The following is an 18,912-nucleotide window of genomic DNA, read 5'->3' on the forward strand; positions in this document are numbered from 1 at the left end:
TTTAAGGATGCGCGACCATAATTCATCATAGCCGCTTCACTCGGAGAACATAGGTTCTTTGTGTTCATCCTGATGTAACGATACACAATGTCGCGAGTTCATATTAACTGTGGCCAAAAATAGAAGGAGTTGTCATAGGTACATCAATTTTGGTACACGTACCTATTATTGACTTACAATCTTCAGGACAAAAAATTGGGTTGGTCGGTCCACGTTTTGATATAGCCCCCATAGAACCGTACCTCCCGATTTTCGGTATTTTGAATGTTTTAGACACAATGACCAACCGAAAGCATTCAAATTTGGGGTTAGTCTTCGGCAGAGTTATCAAACATTCCAACAGAGAATTGTGGGCTTAGGTCCACGTTTTGATATAGCCCCCATATAACGGTACCTCCCGATTATCGGTATTTTGTAGATGTTAGCCTCATTATTACACCGAAATTGCTGAAATTATATACCTTCACCTTGAAATTTGTCTGTATAGGTCCACGCCTTCATATAGCCCCCATAGGACGGTACCTCCCGATTTTCGGTATTTTGGAGGTTTTAGCCTGATTATCACACCGAAATTGCTGAAAATTGGTATTAAGTCTCCGTTGGGGGACTTATAACTTTCCACCAGAAATATGTCGGTATAGGTCCTCGTCTTCCTATAGCCCCCCATAGAACCGTGCCTCCTCATTTTCGGTATTTTGAGTGTTGTGACCTCAATATCCACCCGATATGACTGAAATTTGGTGTTTAGTCTTCATATTGTTTGTGAGCATATTGAATATATCAAACTCTTGTCTTTATATATGATAAATTTCCTTTAAAAATTTTTTTTAGTGGTCAAAAAACGGTAATTTTTTTAAAAAAAAATCGAATTTTAATTTTCGCTGTTCACAATTTTTTAAAAGTTGATATTTTTAAAATTCTCTCGTTTTAAAGCAAGATTATTAGGTACTTAATAAGCCCACAAAAATATATGATGATCGGTTCATTCGTTTTCGCGCTATAGCCAACACCACAAAACGATTTGTTAAAAAAGGGGGTATCCTCTCAGTGAGGTGGTCGCTGAAAAAGAGAAATGACACATTCGTCTGCAAACCTCTGCAGCTGGGACCTTTATATACATATTTGAAGTACTCACTTTTTACCTTTTTATTCCATTTTTTCCCACTCCACTCAATTTAAAATTTGCTTCAGAAAATTAATAAACTTAGTAATACAAGTTTGGGTAAATGTAAACACCATATGATTAATATTTACATGCAAACAAAAGTGTAGCCAAGTTTATTACATCCCAAGAGAACTTAGGAACCATTTTTGCAGCCACCGTTACTTTTAAATTTTAGATATTAACGCATAATATAATTTATTAATTTTAGAAGAAAAACACACAAAAATACGTATTAACTAAAATTGTCGGATTTAAATCTTCATATAGCAAAAACTACTTCACGTATCTGTACCAAAATTCAGATTCTTCTTAATTAATATGTTTTCTATCACTGCCCATCAATAAATTTGTTCAACGAAGTATTTAGTTTTTACCATTTTTGGACACGGTCGTAACACTGTGCGATATAAACAGACCTGTCTTCTTTTGCAAGTATTGATGACTGATTTGAACCTATATTCATATTGCGGGTGTTTCTGAACGTAAATTCTCCGTGAGTTTTCTCACTCTCTCCTTTAAGTAAAAACTGAAAAGAGACAAAACTTACGGGGAGTTTACATTTAGAATGAGGCTGATTATTCTTTATTTTGTATTTCTAATACTTTTTAATTAATTCGCATTTTTTATATTTTATAGGTGAAGACAATGAAAAACAATTCCATGGCATTAAAGGTTATGTTGTATGGGCTGGTTTAGAGCCTATTGCATTTAAGGCTTTATTCCCAGATTGGAGTGATCGAGACGATATTAAGGACATAAATTTGCAAGTAAGTAGAAAAAAACTGCACATCTCACCAAATGTAAAGAATTTAATAACAAATTGTCTATAACGTATTTTAGGATGGTCGCACCGATGAGCCTTTACTTATAGCCGATGTCTTGGAGCAACTCTCACAAACAGAATATCCATTGGAGGTATTAAAAGCCCGTCCATTGCCGGAAGGTGTAGACCCAACTCGCCTAGAATTGTATTTGAATGTTGGAGATTTTGAAAAAGCGTTGGGCTTGCAACGCAGTGAATTCGAACAAATGCCATTGTGGAAACAAACAAATCTTAAAAAAGAACGAGGACTGTTTTAAAATGTCTCCCTTTTCTTTCTCTCTCTCTCTCCATCTCTCAAACTATAATTAACATAAAAAAGAAACGTATACAATATATCAAACAGCACAAGCTTAAAAATTATGCTATACCATACGATTCAAGGCTAACTGAAAATCGTACATTTTTTGGAACAATCATTTTTACAGCCCCACAACGTAGGGGGTACAACAAACCAAACATAATCAATCATATATGTTTTTTGATATCAATTTACAATAGAAATTTAAGCAAACACAACATTTAAGGCCTTAACACTTTAAAACATTATGAAAAACAACTAACACACCAGCTAAATTTTTATAAAAAACAACATAACAATACGCTTTATTAACATATATTTCATACAATTTTGTGCAATTATGCAATTTTTTGATAAAGAACAAGCAAATTAAGAATACACTTTACATTCATCGTAATTTGGATAACAAAGGAATACAACAATATTTACTATGTAGCTTTCATCATTTGCACTCATTCTCATTGCAAAAAAAACGCTTTATTATGACATATTCACCCTTCAGAAGAAACATAATTCAATTATCATTATGATTACCATCAAATTAACTATAATTTGTAAATATTTTATTTTTATCCCTTTTCATTTACAACATTTATTTTAGTATTGTTTTTTTGTGCTTGTAATTATTACTATGATTTTTTTTTTCAAAATTTATTTGAATCAAATATACAAATATTGTAGATTTTGTTTATTTTCCATCTTTATTTTTTCAATTTTCTTATTGTATGTTTTTGTTTTAGTACAATTTTTTATTTTAGTTAAAATTGCCAATACTCCATAATGTTTCATTCATTATTAAAAAATTACGCCCATTTAAGTTTTAAGTTAATTGTAAACATAACAAGTCATACATACATAAATATACATTAATCTGTAAATTAGTATGTATGTATGAATTTGTAATTTGTATTTATCATTTAGCAATTTGTTATATTATGCAACAATACATTTTTTTCAAAATAAAATAAAATTTTAAAAATTGTATATTCTATTTCAAAATAATGTGTATGTTATTGTTTAACTCTAGGTGAGTGTTGGTGGACATGTATTTTCACAATACCTCTTAAAATAGTTTGTTTTTCGTCTTCTTCTCCATTTTGGTTGACCTTGTTGTTTCTTTTCAAAAAGAAGCTCGTTGTGGCGGTTACAACCCTGGACGGGGTGCGTTTTGTCATTCCGCTTAGTTGAAAAGGGTTGTTCGCCCCTTGTCTTCGTTGTTCGCTCCTGCGTCATCGTTTAAGTTGTTGGTAAACATTGTAATTGGGTCCAAACTTGTAGCCGTTATCTCAGTAGAGTCCGAACTAAAGTTACGTTTTGAAAACAACAAATATGAGATTAAGCTTGACTTACCTACAAATAGTAAGGTCCCGTGGTTATCTATGCAAGCTGGGAGGGTTGACACAGAATTCTTATGAGAAACTGTGCTCAGAGCCAGACCCGTATAAACCAGGACAAGCCTGGACCTGCACATCCAACTTGGTGGCGGCAGAACTGTGAGCGTTTCTAAAGACTTCCTGGTTTTAATAGGACGGAGGCAGATTCAGTATTAGCTTGGATGCCATTTCAGTATGATTTCGCTCCTCTAGCTCATGTTCCAAAATACTAATACTGTCAGGTCAGGGGATCAGTAGATATAAAGTTGTATGTCCATTATGCCATAATTAAGACCTTACTGGGCTTGATCTTAATGCCCATATGGGTGTGCACTCATTAATATAAGAGAGGTCTCCCTTGTCCCTTCTGGGATGTTTGTGGGAATATATTTTACAATTTTTATATCAAATGAACAGACGCACTGTGCCACCGTGAGCCATGGTATGTACATACATCCGCCTTGCACACTGAATACCTCGGTTCGATTCCTAGGCCAGTCAATCTAATATTCTGAGTATTTTAGACATGCCTTTCAGAATGGGTTAAAGGGTTATTTGTCATTATTAATAACTTTTGTGCTCTGAAAAGATCCTCCGTTTGTCGAGAGAGAATCATATGGCGATCCTCAGAATGCATAACTCAAACTCCAAATTTCATTGACAGTATTTCTGATTCAGTACATCTGTTAAATAAACGATAGCTACAAATCAGCAAAAAAACTGAAATAGGGTCTTACTATTTTGCACAAAGTTTGTGGGATATGCTAAGATTTTTAGTCAACTCCCTTTTTTGGAAGAAAACAAATGTTTGAGAACGTTTATGATACCTACTTCTCCCACGATTTTTTTCATGCGGATTCTTTGTTCATGATAACAGGGGCTGGATTCTTGTTCTATGAAAATATTAAATGAACAAGTAAAAAAGTATCCGACGTCTTTGCCGACAGAGATATACCCTCAGCCTGTGTGGATTGAAATACTTTTTTTCCCAAAAAAAAACTTATGTATTAAGGGGCGTTTTCAAAATTTTGGGCGCGAACCGACAAAAGTATGGATAGGATTAAAGCTCAACAATTTGTGAGGATATCGATAGATAGAGCTTTTTATCACACTAGCCTACGAAAAACATAATATCGCTGTAAACAGGGCCACTAGGAAAACCGTCGGTAAAGATGTCCAAAGGATCCTCGAACAGACAGACCCTTAACCACACAAAAATGTTGAACATTTGTGCGGTGGTACCACAAGGATTGGACAGATAGGGCCTAAATTTGAAGATAAACTAAGTTTCGACAATATTTAGAGATCCAAAGTTTAGACCAAATCGGTTGCTACGTCTATGAGAAATCGCGCGTACAATTTTAGAGAATATTTTCGAACTTTTGTGGGGGAGGTACCGGAAGGAGAGGACCTATAAGCACTACCTTCGAATTACATCGAATATTCGAGGAAATATTACAATATCCAAGCGAACGCAGTATTCGGTTCGAGCTCTCCTGCCACTACATATGGTGACATAGGGGGTTTTTACAACTTTCGGGCTGTTTTCTCAAGAAGTATGGACTTACCCCAAAAAAACTTTTACTTCGTAATTGAGGCAGCGAATGGATGTTTCTTCAACAAAAACTAAAGTTATTCGAGAGCAGGTCTTAAAGTGAATTTATCCAAAATTTTGTGTGGGAGGTACCCGAAGGAGTGGACAAATATACTCCATATTCGAACCTGATCTATATGTGGTAAATATATTAGGATGTGTAAAGTAAGGACCAAATCGGTCACTCCCTTCAAGTGTTATCGTGCGCACAATTTTTCGGAACACTTTTGAACTTTTGTGGAGGGTGGGGGGTACCTGAAGGACTGAACCAATATGGCTTATCTCCGAACTTAAACTAAGTTTGAACAAAATATTACAAAGGAACAATTTTGGACCGAATAGGCAAATCTGTTTGACAGTTATCTTGCTCTCCAACCACTACACACGGTGTCATCGTTTTTTTTTTGTACCTTTCAGGCTATTTTCTCAGGAAGTATGGACTTGTCACTGATGAAACTTGTACCGTCGTATAGGGGGCAGTAAATACAAGTTGTTACAACAAAAATCAAAACGATTCGAGAGCAGGTCCTAAACTGAACTTTTCCGAAATTTTGTGTGGGAGGTACCCGAAGGAGTGGACCAATTAAGACCATATTGGAACCGCATCTAAGTCGAGTTGAAAAGTTTTGCAAAAAAAAAATTTAAAACTATCAGAGAAGTGCTATTAAAGTGCACTTTTCCCAAATTTTGTGTGGGAGGTACCCGAAGGACGGGACCAATATAGTCCATATTCCGACATGTTACATGACTAGATGAAATAATATGATGTGCGATTGATTTGCCATTTTGGTTGGTGCCGTCAGGGTTTCTTGGAGCTTTTAGGCCAATAAATTGTACCGTCGTAAAGGGAACCGCAAGGACAACCTACTGAAAAAATTTCAGAACGATCCGGGAGGAGCTCCTAATCTTCACTTTATCCGAATTTTGTGTGGGAGGTTCCTGAAGGAGTGAACCGATATACTCCATATTTGAACGCGATCTATATCTCGAAGGAATAAACCGATGTGTAAAGTTTGGACCAAAACGATGGCTCCCTTTGAGAGTTATCGGTCACACCATTTTACAGAAAAAATTTTAACTTTTTTTAAGTTTGGACAAAATATGGTTCGAATCGGTTGGAAACCAGCCAGACAGACAGATGGACATGGCTAAATCGACTCCAAATTGGCTGAAACGAATTTCGTCCAAACATACTTGGGGTCTAAAATTGTTATTTCGATGAGGCACATTTTTGGTTGTATCTTCCCTTCTTAGGCTAAAGGCTGAGGGTATAAAAAATGTAACTAAAATTCTCAATTTACCGAAAATCGGGAGGTACTGTTGTTATATGGGGGTATACCAAAACGTGGGCCGATGTAGCCCTTCTTCGAACTTGACTTGTGTATAGCAAAAATACTATAGGGTGTACAATATAGTTCAATTATTGCAGATTCTGGAGTGATTACAATACAATGACAGACGGACATGGCTAGAATTTGATTCCAATCAAGAACATATCGCTCGTTTACGCATAGGATGTCACATCTGTCATGTCATCCGATTGAAATATGTCGTCCCAACTTAAAAATATTATTGCACAAAAAATAAAATTAGTACTTGGTCCATCTTTTGTTAACAGCTAGCCACATTTTAGTGGTAAATTCCTGTGCAAGATTAAGCATGATTTGAAATGTTTCAGTGCTTCATAAACTCAAAAAACTTTTGTTGATTTATGTCAAACTCCTAGTAAATAAGCTATAACTCGTTGAGTTTAGAGATATCAACATGACAATTTGACACAAGATAAAGTATGTATGTCCCAATTTACATTGGGCGAGTTTACTTGCGGCAATTGTCATTTTGTAGGAGAGAGAGGTGAGGCATATGGTAACCCTTTGCCTCCCAGCACCCTCTCTCACCTACAAACTGACAATTGCCGCAAGTAAACTCGCCCAATGTAAATTGGGACTATAAGTTGTAGAAGATATAGAAATTGCTAACTCAGAAAACGCATTTATTGAGTTATGCCATTCTTTGAGTAAATAAGCGATATATACTTTATAGGGTCGTAAATGATTATTTCAATGCGTTACAAGCGGAAAAAGAAACTTAATATACCCTCCATACTATGGTGGAGGTTACAAAAATATATTTTTATACCCTCAGCATTTATGCTAACGAGGGTATATACACTTTCACACGGGCAAAATGTGCCTCATCGATATAATGGTTTTAGACCCCAAGTATGTTTGGACGAAATGTGTTTCAGACAATTTGGAGTTGATTGAGCAATGTCCGTCCGTCTGTCTGCCTGGCTGGCTGGAGCGCACGATAACTCTCGAACGGATCAATCGATTCGATCCAAAATTTGGCTTTCGTAATATTTTGTCCCAACTTAGTTGAAGTTCGAAGATGGGTTATATCGGTCCACTCCTCCCGGTACCTCCCCCACAAAAGTTCGAAAATGTTCGGAAAATTTCTACGTACGAAAACTCTTGAAGGGAGTAACCGATTTGCTCCATACTTTGCAAATCGCGAAATGTCTACCAGGCTTAGATTAGTTGCCAATATGGACTCAATCGGTCTACTCCTTCGGGTACCTCCCACACAAAATTTGGGAAAAGTTCAGTTTAGGACCTGCTCTCGAATCGCTTTGATTTTTATTTTAGCAGCTTGTATTCGTTGCCCCCTATACGACGGTACAAGTTTTATCAGGGGCAAGTCCACACTTCCTGAGAAAAAACCCCAAAGTTGCAAAAAACCCTATGACACCGTGTGAGGTGGTTGGAGCGCAAGATAACTCTCGAACGGATCTCCCGATTCGGTTCAAAATTTGGCCTTAGTAATATTTTTATATTTAAGTTCGAAGATAAGCATTATGGGTCCACTCCTTCAGGTACCTCCCCCACAAAAGTTCAAAAATGTTCGGAAAAGTTGTTCGTACGGTAACTCTTGAAGGGAGAGGCCGAATTGGTCCATACTTTACACATCCAAATATATCTACCAGATATAGATCAGGTTCATATATGGATTTGTCCACTCCATCCGGTACCTCCCACACAAAATTTGGGATAAGTTCACTATAAGACCTGCAATCGAATCACGTTGGTTTTTGTTGAAGCAACTTGCATTCGCTGCCTCAATTACGATGGTACAATTTTTTTTAGGGGCAAGTCCATACTTCTTGAGCAAGCACCGCGAAGGGTGTAAAAACCCCCTATGGCACCATATGTAGTGGCTGGAGATTCACTTCCATAATGATTAATGTCGATCCATTCCTGTTGGAATCTGTCCTTAGATTGCCAATAGATGCCTGTGGAAATTGTCTTTAATAGTTTGTCTAACCCTTTCGTAAAAGAAACACGACACACGATGTTCTTACAATGACGGTTTATTAGAGACTAATATAAATGTAAAACATAGTTTGCAGAAATTCATTGTGTATGTGTTAGTGTGCGAATACAAAAAAGTGTTGTATTTCAACGAATAAATAATTACATTGCCATATTATTTCATATTTATCAACACTCTTCCTCAATGAAATTATTTATTCCAAAAATCAATCTTTTAGTCCTAACATATCGACAAAATTCATATGTTTAACTCTAGGCAAATTCTTTGTAAGTATATCAGCTATCATTGTGTTAGTAGGCTCATACATTAATTCAATTTCTTTATTATCTAACTTCTCTCTAATAAAATGATACCTTATGTCGATATGTTTACTTCTAGCTCTATATACTGGGTTCTTCACCAATTGTTGTGCACTCAAGTTATCTCCAAATATTGTCACTGGATCTTTTGATTCTTGAACACCTAGCTCTGACAATAAACCTTTGAGATAAACTGCTTCCTTCGTTGCGTCAGTCAATGCAATGTACTCCGCTTCGGTACTACTCAGGGCCACACACTTTTGCCTCTGAGAACTCCATGAGAAAACTCCTCCACCAAGAAAGAACGCGTATCCTGAATACGATTTACGATTGGATGGGTCACTACCCCAGTCAGCATCTGCATACCCCTTAAGACTTTCTCCTGTTTGTTGATAGACTAACTTGAAATCAACGGTCTTCTTCAGATATCGTAAAATATGTTTGATTGCTGTTTCATGTTCTTTATGTGGATCATTGTTCCGTTGCGCTAGCTTTACGACAGAATGCATAATGTCTGGTCTGGTACAAATAGCAATATGCATTAAACTTCCAATCGACGACTGATACTTTGTAGCATCCACAGCTTCACATTCCTTATTGTTACACGTCGTATTGAAACTCACATCCAGCGGAGTTGAAGGTGGTTTACAAACTTCCATCTTGTGGCTTCTTAACAGCTCATTAATTAACTGGGACTGGTCTATAGCTATGGCTCCAAGATCACCTTCTCGCTCTATGCGAATACCCAAGAAATGTTCAAGAGGGCCCTTATCAACACATTCGAAATTGTCGCAGATATATTCTTTTATCTCGTACATGGTCTTCTTATCTTGACTACCAATGATAAGGTCGTCTACATAGACTGCTATCAAGCTCAATTTACCTCTGGTCATTTTCTTGTATAAACACGGATCATTCACACATGGAGTAAACCCGGCCTTCTTTAATACCTCATCCAGCTTCGAATTCCAAGCACGTCCCGACTGCTTTAATCCATAAATTGCCTTATGCAATTTCAACACTCGATCTGGATACTGTTTACTTACAAACATTTCGGGCTGCTTCATATACACCTCCTCAGTCAACTCGCTATTTAGATTTGCGGTACACACATCCATCTGGTGTAAATACATTTTCTTTTCTACTGCCAATGCCAGCACCATCCTTATTGTCTCGTACCTTATTACCGGAGAAAAAGTTTCGGTATAATCTAAACCGTACTTCTGGCTACATCCCTTAGCCACCAATCGGGACTTGAACTTTTCAATTTCTCCGCTCTTGTTTTTCTTTACGGTAAATACCCACTTGCACCCTATTGGGTTCTTACCAGCTGGCTTTTCCACTAAGGACCACGTCCTATTATTTAAAAGTGCGTCATACTCACTTCTCATATACTGCATCCATTCCTTGGAGTGCTCACCACTTAACGCCTCCCTCACGGATTGTGGAATGGTAATATCTTTCTTTGCCACTTTATCTCGCAGAAGTCTACGTCTCTCTTTTATCATAGCATGATGAAGCTCTTCCCCTTCTTCGGCTTTGCACTCTTCGAATCCCCCTTCTTCGGAATCGCTCTCTTCGAATCCCACGAACTCTTCCTGGATGGCCATACTGTCATCCATTACTTGGCTTTCTTCTTGTGGACACACCAACAAGTCTACGGTATCGACTAAACCGTTTTTCTCGTTGTCTTGGGAATTCTTTTTCGGCACCTGTTTGTCGATAAACATAACATCACGTTTTTCCACAACAGCACGTTTCTCTTGGTCGTAAATTCTATATGCCTTTGCAGTAAGCGAGTAGCCAACCATTATGTATGTACATTTTTCCTTTAGCCGCGAACTTCTTATGACTTGTCTTATCCAAACCCACGACTGCCTCACCAAAAACTCGAAGATGTTTGACGTTAGGCTTCTTAGCAGTAAATGCTTCATATGGTGTCACTTTCTCAAGCGCCTTGGTTGGACATCTGTTTCTAATATATACCGCCGTAGCTACTGCTTCCGCCCACAAAGCATTTTCCAAACCGGACTGCAACAACATTGCTCTTGACATCTCCACGATTGTCCTATTGGCTCTCTCGGCCACTCCATTCTGCTGTGGCGTGTATGGCACCGTCAACTCACGCACGATACCATTCTTTTCCAAAAACGCATTAAATTCTTTGTTTACAAATTCGCGCCCGTTATCGCTTCTTAAGATTTTTATTCTTTTTCCCGTTTGACATTCAGCAATTTCTTTAAATATTTTAAATTTACTGAGAGCTTCGTCTTTACTCTTTAAAAAATACACAAAGATTCGTCTTGATTTATCGTCAATAAATGTTATAAAATATCTTGAACCTCCCAATGAGTCCGTATCGAATGGGCCACATACGTCTGTATGTATTCTTTCAAGTATATTTTTCGCGCGCGTTTCACTGCTCTCAAATGGCTTTACACATATTTTGGCTTTCATACATATTTCACACGGAATATCGTTAACGTCTTTTAATTCATTCATACCGATCACCATATTATTTTTTGCCAACTGTTGCAAGTTCTGAAAGTTTAAATGACCGAATCTCTCATGCCACATTACCGCGTTTTCACTGTTTACCCGAACAAAACATTTCTCTTTTTCACATTTTATAATATACAGGTTCTGTTCTTTCTTTGCTTTAAACATTTCCGTACCGTTTTTGTCCTTTATTTTGGCTCCCGAATTTGTTTACAGACACAAAATTCGCGTTCATCGACGGCACGTACAACACATTGTCTAATATCAGCGTATAATTGTCAATTCTCAGCTTTACTCTGCCTTTACCCGCTGTTGTCCAATGCTGCTCTCCTGCCAAATACACATTCTCCTTATGTTCTCGCAAATTCACAAAAAAACTTTTCTCGCAACACATATGTGATGTCACGCCACTGTCCAAACACCAATCCACTTTCCTGAGAACGTTGATGTCTGCTGCCGCCAAAACTGTATGATTAACCTCTGCTTTGTTATTGTTCTCTTTCTTGCTGTTACAGTTTGCAGCGTAGTGTCCGCGACGACCACAACTAAAACATTTGAAGTTTTTTGCTTTTGATGTTCTGCTCGATCTTGCACCGTTATTCGTAGAATTGAATTTTCTCGACTTCACCATGTATGCTTGTGCCTCACTGCTGTTTTCTGTTGTACTATTCTGGACTTTTCTTTCTCCTTCCTCTAACAGCTTTACCTTTAAAATATCAAATGATGGCAGGGAATCTCGGGTTTCCATGGCCACGACAAATTGCTCGTACGACTTGGGTAAACACGATAACAAAATAATTACCACCAGCTCACTCTGGATTGTGATTCCTACTTCGGACAGTTTGTCCACACAGTTGGAAAACTCGTTCAGAAACTGTTGCATATTTTCACCATCAGCCATTCTCAAGTTTAATAACTTCTTATACAGAGAGACTTTTCTGACAGGTCCACTTGGACGATGGACTTCTTCCAAACGCTTCCAAGCTTCTGCTGATGTCTTGCACGACTTGATGTGGTTAAGTTGTGAAGCCTTCACACAGAGAATAAGAGTAGCCAATGCCTTCTCGTCTTGCACTTGAAATTCCTCGGCTTTCACATCTTTGGTACTCACCACCTTCCACAGGCCACTGTGTATCAGAACACTCTTCATCTGGATACACCATGCATAATAATTTTGTTCATCCAACTTTTCTATTGAGTACAGCGAATTCATCTTCTTGAGCGAACCTTTTTTCACTTCTTGATGATCAACACAAATCTGTACACCACAATTTTGCTTTTTCAATTAACTCTAGATTTGGACTGGCACTGGGCCCATAACCTGTTGGAATCTGTCCTTAGATTCCCAATAGATGCCTGTGGAAATTGTCTTTAATAGTTTGTCTAACCCTTTCGTAAAAGAAACACGACACACGATGTTCTTACAATGACGGTTTATTAAAGACTAATATAAATGTAAAACATAGTTTGCAGAAATTCATTGTGTATGTGTTAGTGTGCGAATACAAAACAGTGTTGTATTTCAACGAATAAATAATTACATTGCCATATTATTTCATATTTATCAACAATTCCTATAAGTATCTCTTCCGCAAAACTTTTGATCGTTAATCCTAATCAACATTTTTGTCGGTTCATACATCGAAAATTTTTAAACCCCCCTAAATACATACGATTTTTAGGAAAAAATTGTTTCAATATACACAGGCTGAGGGTATATCTCTGTCAGCAAAGCTGACTGATACTTTTTTACTTGTTTTAGTTTGAAAACATTACCGTGACAAACTGTATGTGTATTTTTTGATTTTTTTAGTTTCCTTGTTAAGGCCATCATTATTGGTCTGTTCCAGAACTGCAAGAATCTACTAATTTCTACTATTTTTTCCGATAACATAAAGGAAAAAATGTTATCGTAGTAAAAACTAGTAGCTTCTTGCAGGTTCTGGAACGGAGCATATATTATAGCCTTTTGCATGGTTAAAGTTCTTAATGAGGATTTATTTGACGTATACGAAAAGGAATTGACATTTGAAACCCAGTGGGTTTGTTATATCCGGTTATATATAAACGTACTTTATCAATCAGTTATGTGCGGAAACTATCCCGTTTCCTAGAAGAAAGAAAGAAGGTACGGCAACCCTAACTAACGACCATGGTTACATACAAAGAAGGTCCGCGCTATGAAATTGCATCATCCCTTTCAACATACAAAGAAGTTCCGCGCTATGAAATTGCCAAACAAAACAATTTGCTCATGATTTTTCCTTGTTTGAATACGCTAATTCACACTGATTGGTAACGCATTATGAAAAATTGCGACATAGTGTCGATATATGAAATGTAGATGGCGCTCCTGACAAGGGGTTAACCGGCGAGGTTTATAAAATATTGTTATACCCCGTTTGCACTTAACCGGATTAACCCAGTGGGTTTTGGTTTCAAATGTCAATACCATAGCGTACACGTCAAATAAATCCTCATAAAGAAGGTAACTCGGCAAAAAACTCTAGTGCAAAGCGCCGTTTAGGTCCTTCCATTATTACAAGAATGCTTGTTGACAGTTCGATTTTAACGATGTGGAGGTTTATTTATATATGTACGTTTAGTGCCAAAAGATGGTATTGATTTTGTGTCGCGTACAAATACGATTCTCACAGGCAAAGTCAACAAAAACAGCCTGTAACTTTCGCGAATTCGTTGCAAATGACCCCATATTCTCTTGTCCTATAGGTACAAAAAATATAAACATAAAATTCACGAGTTTATAAAGAAAAACCAAAAATTGCAATAGTGTCAAAAGTTCCTACTATGCTCCGAATGGCGCGATTTGAGAACAAATTGGTCCAGAACAGTTTGATAATGATTTGAAATTAGATTACAACAAAAATAAAAATTTTAAAGAAAAGCAAATAGGTTGTTATAACAGATAAATTAAAAAATGTATTACTGAACTTCAGTGCATTTGGTGCGGAAACTTTTTTCACGATAGAGAAAAAATGACACCGTTTTTCATAATAGTTTTCCATGCTCTACACGGTGGTATTTTTTTGGTTATAGCCCTAATGTACATATATAATAAAAACTTTAAAAGCTTTTTGTGCGGAAGCTTTTTTATCGAATCACTTTATAATTAATATTTTATGTAATCTTATGTAGAAACTCATCACACTATGATACAGGGATATGAGGTTGTAAAAAAGTCATAACCCTAATGTACATTGCGAAAGACATAACGGCTACGGAGATACAGGCAGTAGTGAAGCGGAAGTATTCGCTTTCGAATTATGTGATGGTTGGTTGTACAAGATATTAAGTGATTGTTATATCAATGTGCAGATCACCCCGATGCGATCTAAAGTCGTTTATGGAATCAATGGAAAACATTCTGGGGGATAAGCATCGTTTTCGAACATCGCTGGATTAATTTTGATGCAAACACCAATCTGTTTCATCAGGTTAAAATGTATTTCTGTCACAATGCGATAGCCAGGCTCTGCGGTAAGACTCCTATAGATTGCTTGGGTTTTTTTGTTTGACCAACGTAGCGCTTATACATAGCATTAAAAATATATTATATGACCACAACAGGCCGAATCCAGAAAGAATTCATATTGACTACCATAAGTTGAATAACTTAGTGCATAATGAGTTTATATCCAGCAAAAAATAAAACTAATTAGGATCAAAAATAACTACCTATTTCTGGTGTTATGCCATTCTTAAAATAATGGGTTAGTAGGTCAATTGGTAATGACTTGTTTTGATGGGAAAAAAACTTACAAAGCCCTAAAATGCTTTAGGAAAAAACCAAGAATTAAATGGAAGTTGTCTCTTTAACAGTGGTACGTAGTGCGATACAGTCCGGAAGTTCTATCTCTCACAACGGAGTGAGGATGATAGCAGACTTCGCAGCGGAATAAAACAGCAGCACCAAATTGAAGCATTTAGACATTAATAAATGCACGAGACTTTCACCACATCAAAAAACAGACACATTCCCCAGTAGAGACGAGCAAGGTAATCTGATAAGAGATGTAGATAGCGTAATCTCATTATGAAAATACCATTTTTCAAAACTATTGCTATTCAATACTGACGAAGACGACGAAGATGCAACAGTTACAATCACAGAAATGGGGTTGAGTGCATAGCACCCTGCCAGAATGAATAATGAAGACAAATGGTTTACCAACCGAGCCGTTCAAGATTCGAGGTGAAATGCTGAAAAATAATTTGTATGTTTGTTAGCACCTATAATATAGTGTCTGCAATAGAGTGTAAACGAAGTAATTGTAACTCGACATTTTGCGTGGTACCCGGTCAAATAAATGACGTATCCTCGCAAGCCGTAATTTGGCTTACCACATTCCTATCACCGTCTCTTTTAACCGACCACCCGAATTCATAACTTCTGAAAGTCTGATTAATTCGGGTGCCAGAGAGAATTTTTCGGAACATCATCATAGCTGCAGGCGCTCGTTACTTAATTACTGTTCGAAATTCATGAAGCTAGTAGGCGACTATAAGCGGTAAAATTTGGTAGAACACGGGAAGCAATGTAACTTCGGTACAGGAGTGAATAAATTGTGGACAGCGGTTAAATCACTCTTGAATCCTGGAAAGAAGGATAACAGAACAATTGTTTTTCAACAGCGTGACAGTGAAATATTCGAAGAAGTTCGCCTGTTATTTTAACCAGCAGTTTATATAGTACACCGAGAGAGACGGAGCGTATAAAAGCTATTTCAGTCGTGGAGGTTAACCAATCCCGAAATCATTTAAGCTGAAAACACATCCAACGTTTGGGTAAAGTTTTGTGTCGTTTTTACCGTTTTTGCACTGTTGGGCATGATGCCGAAAAATTCAAATTCATTTGAAATATACGCCAGCAAAGAGATCAACGCTGGACATTGACGTCGGCGTCGACCTGTTGTTGTTGTTTTTTTCTCAACGCCCAACACAAAACATTAATCAAACGTTAGATGTGTTTTCAATTTTATAGCGTTAGCCCACATGGAATTTCAAAGGCAATGCTTAAGAAACTGGATAAATTCGGAGTGAAGTGTTGGAAAGAAAGCCTCCATATCGTACCAAAAGCCGGGAAAGTTGGCAGGATGGTCACGATATTAAAACCAGGCTAGCATGTGAGCATAGGCGAATGAAGATTATAGAGCAGTGATGACCACAAACAACAACTTTCATATGCCCGCGGGCATACGACACATACGTACACTGTAAACACATTCGTTCGGTTAACGCATTGTTTACGTTTCCACTCATACTAGCCAAGTTATAATCTGCAAATGTGTGTTTTTGGCCATCACTGTTCTAGAGGAACTAACTCTTCATGATGAAAATCAGTTTCAAAGTTGTCCAACATTAGTATGGAGTCCAGAAATGTAGCTTCAACACAACATTACAAGCAAAATCTACACATATCAGCCGAGGACTAAACTGGAACAGGACCTTCATCCTACAAGTCATGGTGGCCCTCGATACCGTCAAAAAGACTTCCCTTCCGCCGTATTTGAAACATTGAATAATCTAATAAAATAAGAAGTCGAAGACTAGTTAAGTGAAAAGGCGGGTTCATATATCCGGAACAGCACTGATGCGTGATGTATGGGAATGATTATATGATATAGGTGTCATGTCCCACCCTCGATGATGGCTTAAATACCAATCTAGCTGACTTATTATAGCTCTTCCTTCTGAGGAACAAGAAAATAGCCATCGCTAAATCTATTGCCACTCTGTTCACCATCTGGACGACCGAAATGAATCTCACCAGAAACATATTGGTAGATGGTATTGGGTGTAACGAAATATAACAAGATTCTCAAGTCGCTGGCAACCAGCAATTTGGAGGTTGATAGAGAAACATGTTTTAAGACAATATGTGGGTCTGTGGTAAGATATGCGTGCCAGCGTGGTATGCAAATGTTAGTGCTACGCGGTGACACGGTATGCATCCCCATGACGCCAGTGGATCATCTCCATGAGCACGCGAAGAACATCAGCACAACAAGCTGTTGTTGATTCAGTACGACTATCTGATTAGGTGTTATCGCCATAAGCATCCCTGTCAGAGTCTTGGGTACACACTTCCGACACCTAGGAACCTCAGAATATATCTTTATTATGTAGAAAGAGAGGCCCAAAGATACACGGGAACCTCTAAATCAACGATCCTATCATGCTGGTTATTGTGCGGTCGCAGACCACTCCCACCCATCGTGAATGAAGAATGTCAACTACCAAGGCAAACACAGTGGTTTTAAGACAATTATGATTCGGGTTATGTAGCCGGCCCAATTCGTATTGGGGCCATAATTGACAGCACGATACCAAATACATGCCCGGCATGTGGACTGGGACCTCACAATACGATGCATGATTTTAACTGTCCAGTCCTTTTTATACCCTCAGCATTTATGCTAACGAGGGTATACCTGCAAAATGTGCCTCATCGAAATAATAGTTTTAGACCCCAAGTATGTTTGGACGAAATGTGTTTCAGACAATTTGAAGTTGATTTAGCCATGTCAGTACGTCTGTCTGGCTGGAGTGCACGATAACTCTTGAACGGATCAACTTAGTTTAAGTTCGAAGATGGGTTATATCGGTCCACTTCTTCCGGTACCTCGATAACTCTTGAAGGCAGTAACCGATTTGGTCCATACTTTGCACATCATGAAATTTCTACCATACTTAAATGAAGTTCCAATATGGACTCCTTCGGGTACCTCCCACACAAAATTTCGGAAAAGTTCAATTTAGGACCTGCTCTCGAATCGCTTTGAATTTTATTGTAACAACTTGTATTCACTGCATACGACGGTATCAATTTCATCAGCGGCAAGCCCATACTTCCTGAGAAAATAGCCTGAAAGCGGCAAAGAACCCCTATGACACCGTGTGTAGTGGTTGGAGCGCAAAATAGATTTCGAACGGATCTGCCGATTCGGCCCAAAATGTGGCCTTCGTAATATTTTGTGCAAACTTATTTGAAGTTTAAAATATGCCATATCGGTCCACTCCTTCAGGTTCTTCCCCCACAAAAGTTCAAAAATGTTTGGAAAAGTTGTGCGCACGATAACTCTTGAAGGGTGTGACCGATTTGGTCCATACTTTACACGTCCTAATATATCTACTAGATATAGATCAGGTTCGAATATGGACTATATTTGGCCACTCCTTCGGGTACCTCCCACACAAAATTTCGGATAAATTCACTTTAAGACCTGCTCTCGAGGCACTTTGATTTTTGTTTTTGAAGCAACTTACAGTCGCTGCCTCAATTACGACGGTAAATGTTTTATCTTGAGAAAACAGCCCGAAAGGTGTAAAAATCCGCGATGGCACCGTATGTAATGGCTGGAGAATACTGCGTTCGTCCACACTTTGGATATCGTAATATTTCTTCGAATATTAGAAGAAATTCGAAGGTGGCGCTCGGTTTCGGTTCTACCCCCAGAAAAGTTCGAAAATGTTACGCGCGATATCTCATAACGGTAGCAACCGATTT

The 18,912-nt window shown here is 37.8% G+C and overlaps 2 protein-coding genes across 43 annotated transcripts in view; one reads left to right on the forward strand and one right to left on the reverse strand.

The window, feature by feature from the left end:
* The window catches only part of Svil (Supervillin), a 1,126,087-nt gene extending 1,122,802 nt beyond the window's left edge, over positions 1–3,285 (forward strand). For all 42 annotated transcript variants that reach the window (XM_073980363.1, XM_073980344.1, XM_073980341.1 and 39 more), the window contains 2 exons: positions 1,802–1,932; positions 2,006–3,285. In XM_073980363.1, coding sequence (XP_073836464.1) covers positions 1,802–1,932; positions 2,006–2,245 — 371 coding nt within the window. In that variant the 3' untranslated portion in view covers positions 2,246–3,285. The remainder of the gene's footprint in view (positions 1–1,801; positions 1,933–2,005) is intronic.
* Positions 3,286–3,695: 410 nt separating this feature from the next.
* Positions 3,696–12,597, reverse strand: LOC141402986 (uncharacterized). Its single transcript, XM_073985116.1, has 3 exons — positions 11,680–12,597; positions 8,975–10,759; positions 3,696–3,800 (listed from the first exon to the last, which is right to left on the reverse strand). Exons 1-3 carry the CDS (start codon positions 12,595–12,597, stop codon positions 3,696–3,698), a joined length of 2,808 nt encoding a protein of 935 aa, XP_073841217.1.
* Between the last annotated feature and the right edge of the window lie 6,315 nt (positions 12,598–18,912).

Source organism: Musca autumnalis, unplaced genomic scaffold (assembly GCF_047663935.1).
Source record: "Musca autumnalis isolate F117 unplaced genomic scaffold, ASM4766393v1 scaffold_4, whole genome shotgun sequence".
Classification (NCBI taxonomy): Eukaryota; Metazoa; Arthropoda; class Insecta; order Diptera; family Muscidae; genus Musca; species Musca autumnalis.